This window comes from Echinops telfairi, unplaced genomic scaffold, assembly GCF_000313985.2.
Source record: "Echinops telfairi isolate 266 unplaced genomic scaffold, ASM31398v2 ScPeMD7_7436;HRSCAF=8474, whole genome shotgun sequence".
NCBI classification, from domain to species: domain Eukaryota; kingdom Metazoa; phylum Chordata; class Mammalia; order Afrosoricida; family Tenrecidae; genus Echinops; species Echinops telfairi.
The window spans coordinates 3316030-3320617 of record NW_022111336.1 but is presented as its reverse complement, the minus strand read 5'-3'; the positions used below and the strand labels follow the sequence as shown (position 1 = coordinate 3320617).

General features: G+C 51.1%; 1 protein-coding gene across 1 annotated transcript; it reads left to right on the top strand.

The window, feature by feature from the left end:
• Positions 1-1065: 1065 nt before the first annotated feature.
• Positions 1066-1959, top strand: LOC101647891 (ferritin heavy chain-like). The gene is made up of 2 exons (XM_045298669.1): positions 1066-1114; positions 1226-1959. Exons 1-2 carry the CDS (start codon positions 1066-1068, stop codon positions 1957-1959), a joined length of 783 nt encoding a protein of 260 aa, XP_045154604.1.
• Positions 1960-4588: the final 2629 nt, after the last annotated feature.

Here is a 4588-nt window from a genome sequence, read left to right as displayed (position 1 = left end):
GGTGCAAACCCCACCTATAGGAACCGAGCTAATGGTCACAAGCCTTTAGGGAGAAGTAGCCCATTGTCCATAACAGCCAGGAGTAGGCTCTACCTGGGGTGGGACCAGACAGTAGTCTGGCAACTGACTGCCTTCAGGGAGGATATCTCTAAACATCTGACCTCCCACCATATGCTTGGAAATAGCCTCTAATGTTTGGCATGTCTTTGGGGGGAGACAAAGCTCGGGAAAAGTCTGTTTATAATCCCACAATTATTCCTTTTGTTTTATATATAATAGCAGTGAAGTCAGAAGCCACTTGTAACCCCATGTGTTAGAGGCTAGCTGCTCCGTAGGTTTTCCTTGGCTGTACTCTTTATGGGGCACCAGGCCTGGAGAGTTACTGGGTGAATTCAAACCCACCTGCCGGTTAGCTGCCAAAGGCTTCCCCTTTGGGTCACCAGGGATTCTTTGAAAATGAGTAACTAGGCTTTTTGGGGTGTTGATGGAAACAGTTCCATGAACACCGAAAAACTACTGACATGTTCATTTTCAATGGATACATTCCATGATATGTGAATTAGATCTCAATATTGGTGTTTTGCATAGATCCCTAGTGGCCCAGTGGTTACCCTTTGAGCTGCTAACCATCAGGTCAGCAGTTTGAAAGCACCCCCACTTAGCGGAATTAAAACAAGGCTCTCCACTCCAATAAAGTGTTACAATCTCAGAAACTCACAGGGGCTGTTCTACCCTGCCCTTATAGGGTCACTGTGAGTTGGTATTGACCCAATAACAATGAGTGAGTAAGTGAGTGAGTGAGTGCTGTTTATGATCTTAAAATTATATATACGAGGGAGGGGGAAGCAGGGAGGGAGAGGGGAAATGAGGAGCTGATGCCAAGGGCTTAAATGGAGAGCAAATGTTTTGAGAATGATGAGGGTAACGATTGTACAAATGTGCTTTATACAGCTGATGTATGTATGGATTGTGATGAGTTGTATGAGCCCCCAATAATATGATTTTTAAAATTATGTATATGTTTATGTGTTTGTGTGTATATATATAAAATTTCATCACAAAAAAATGGCTGTTGAGGGCCGAGCCCCTGTTCCCGGAACTTGGCGCAGGCGCAGTTGGAAGCCCGCGTTCGGAGCCCACAGCGCCTAACGGTCGCGACATCCAGGTCCTGTTGGCCCCTATATAAGGAGGCCAGCCGTTGGGTGGGCATTCCCCTCCCTGCCAGGGTTCTTATCGTTGTCCGCTGGGCCCGAGTTGGTGCCCGAGCCTCGCACCCTGGGTGTGATCCGCAGCGGCCGCCGCGCAGGCCGCCCAAACCCTCGCCGCTGCCAGCTGCGTCTGGGCCGCGCCGTCGCCCCCTGCCTCATGCTGCCCGCCGAGCAGGCGCCGCCGCCGCCGCCGTCGCCGTCGCAGGTGCTGCAGAGCTACCACCAGGCCTGCGAGGCGGCCCTCAACCGGCAGGCCAACCTGGAGCTGCACGCTGCCTACACTTTGCTCTCCATGGCCTGTCACTTCTACCGCGACGATGTGGCGCTCACCTGCCTGGCCGCCTACTGGCAGCGCCAAGCCAGCAAGGCGCGCCAGCAGGCCGAGCTGCTGCTGCTGCTGCAGAACCAGCGCGGGGGCCGCGTTGTGCTTCACGACATCCCCAAGCCCGAGACCGACGACTGGGGCAGCGGGCTCCACGCCCTGGAGCGAGCCCTCCACCTGGCCACCAGGGTGCAGCAGGGCCTCAGCGACCTGCACCAGCTGGCGGCTGATTGGGGTGACCTGGAGCTGTGCGGCTTCCTGGAGAGCCGCTGTATGCACCAGCAGGCCAAGTTCGTCCAGGAGCTGGGCGAGCACCTGAACCACCTGCGCTGGCTGACTGACGACAACGCCCGCCTGGAAGAATACTTCGACACCAAGTTCAACTTCGGAGACAGCGACAAGGAGAACCAGTTCGGAGACCCGGAGTGACTTCCAGTGGCCCCGGTGCAGCACAAGCGTGCCATCAGTTACAGCAAGTTCACTTATCTTTCAATAAAGTGACTTGCTCCCAGAGATAAATAAATAAAGGTCTCCTGGTCATTCTTATGGGGTGGATGGGGGAGGAGGGAGAGGGTTGGGGAAAGTGAGGGTGAGGTGGGGTGGGTTAAGTGGGTGGGGTGGGATGGAGAGGGTGAGGTGAGGTGGAATGGGGAGGGTGAGGTGAGGTGGGGTGGATGAAGTGGGGTGTGATGGGGAGGGGGAGGGGGTGGGATGAGGAGAGTGAGGGGAGGTGGTGTGGGATGGAGAGGGTGGGTTGGGCTGGGGAGGGTGAGGTGAGGTGTGGAAGGTGAGGAGGGGTGAGTGGGTGGAGTGGATGAGATAGAGTGGGAGGACGAAGTGGTTTGGATGAGATGGGGTGAGATAGGGATGGATGGGTGAGGTGGGGTGTGATAGGGAGGATAGGACAGGGTAGGGTAGGGCTGTACTTGGGGGACAGTGCATGCATGTGCTCAGTAAAAGGGTCAGAACATGGCCTGGAATTCATGCTCATGGTTGCATGGGGTGGGGTGGTGGTGGAAAAGGAATGGACTTGGACAGGAATTATAATAAAGGAGACTGAATTTAGTTTAACATTTTTAGTTGATTGCATATGCAAATGTTAATGTGTGCAGTTTCTGGGTAGCAAGAGGGGCCTACCCCACCTGGAACCGTGCATGGCAGAACAGCGTTTCGCTCCCTCTGAGTGGCAGTATAGAGGGACATGAGCAGGCTTTCCCAGGCAATACTCATTGCCACAGAGTTGATTTCCTCTTGTCGTGGCCATATAGGACAGAGAAGACCTGCCCCCATAACGTTTCCAAGTCTAAATCTTTACAGAAGCAGACTGCCCCCCTGAGGGTGAGTAGCTGTCGAGTGAGCGCTCAACCACTTAAAGTAATCATGACACTCTGAAAACCCAAGGCTTTCGATTTACTTTCCTGTGTTTAATTTGTGTGTGAACTTCAGGAGATAGGAGGGCAGGTATGATCGTGCCTTGGCCAGGAAACAAAGGCAAAGTCACCCAGGTCAGAAGTGATGAAGGTGGGACATCGATGTGGATCCTTCAGGTAGCAGGTCCCATGCTTGTGCAGGTATATCTATCAATGGGTTAAGCAAGATGATGTGGGGAGACTGGGAACCCAGCCATATAACCAACCCCTGAAGGTAGAGGAAATTCCCACCCTCAAAGATAGTCCCGAGATCACTGTAAACTCTTCCCTAAATACAGGTGTGCCTTTCAGCCTAGGGTGAGGGTGGCTTCTAAACCTCAGCCAGAAATCCTTTCCATACAAAAGAATCCTTCAGAATTAACAACAGATTGTACAAACGGAAACAGGGCATTTCACAAGCAGGCTTGACCTCTGTGCACCTGAAACCCTCTCTTCAGGCTCTCTCCCCCATACAGGCAGCAAACCTGTGACCAGAGTTGGCCCTGGCTGGCTGCCTGACAGACACAACAATACCTAACAGCAACCTGGGAAGAGCGCAGGACTGGACATCCCCAGGATGCTCCTGAGAGCGCACCATCCACCCCGTGAGGGTAAGTGGCTTCTCTTCCCGGGCCCAGTTGCTAAAAGGGGTGGCGGCAGGTACACTGATCCGCGAACCCAGTTCACATCAAAGCCTGGACAAAGAATCCCTGGAGTTCTAATGAGCACAGCACATTATAATCTATGTACTGAGGCATTGCCTGTTTAAAGCAACGGGATTGGACAAGCTTCTCAAATGGAGACCAATTTGGCCTATCTTGATCGATGGGCCCCCTCTTTGTCTCATGTTTCCTTTTCTTGTATTTGGAGGAACTTTCTGGGAGAAAGTCGAGAAGTCCATTTAGACCCCCTTTTTAAAAAATTTTCTCTGGAAAAGATTTCCCTAGCTAGTAAAACCAGAAGCGAGTTGGGATGCCACACATGCCACGCCAGTACTTCTTACAAGGCACTACTTGCAGAGGGTCGGATTCCACAGCTTCGCGGGCACAACCCCTGGCAGGGACATCGAGGGAAAGCTCAGCAGGGTTGTTCACTCCTTTGTGTGCTTCTGAAAGGAAAACATGAATATTCTAAAGTCCCTTCTTTTAGTTCCATTTTGAACTAGTGAAGCAGTGCTAGAGGACGGAAGAAACCGACTGACAGTTATACTTTTTTTTTCTTTATTCCTTTTTTATTGGCATCTAGTTCACAATCATACAATTCAATCACATCAAGAAGAGTTGTACAGTCTTCATCACAGTTTCAGAACATTCTCTTCTTTATCATACTCATCGTTATTAACTCCTCATCCCCTCCCCCAGCCTGCCCTGCCATGCCCCCAAGGAACCATTAATCCAGCTACGGTCTCTGTAGATTGTCCTTGCCTGGATTTCATAAAGGAAAACATTGAAAACAAACTAACAATAACAAAATAAAACAGAAAAAAACCTTCCATTGAAAAGCAGCAAATACTAAAAGCTAGAGCAAATTTAAAATGGATCCAAAAAGGAGATCAAGTGACTACATTTTAACCGTTGCCTGCCATAATCAACGACAATACATCCTGTCAAATAACCAGGCAGGGCTCAGGAGGGATTCACTGGAGGGTT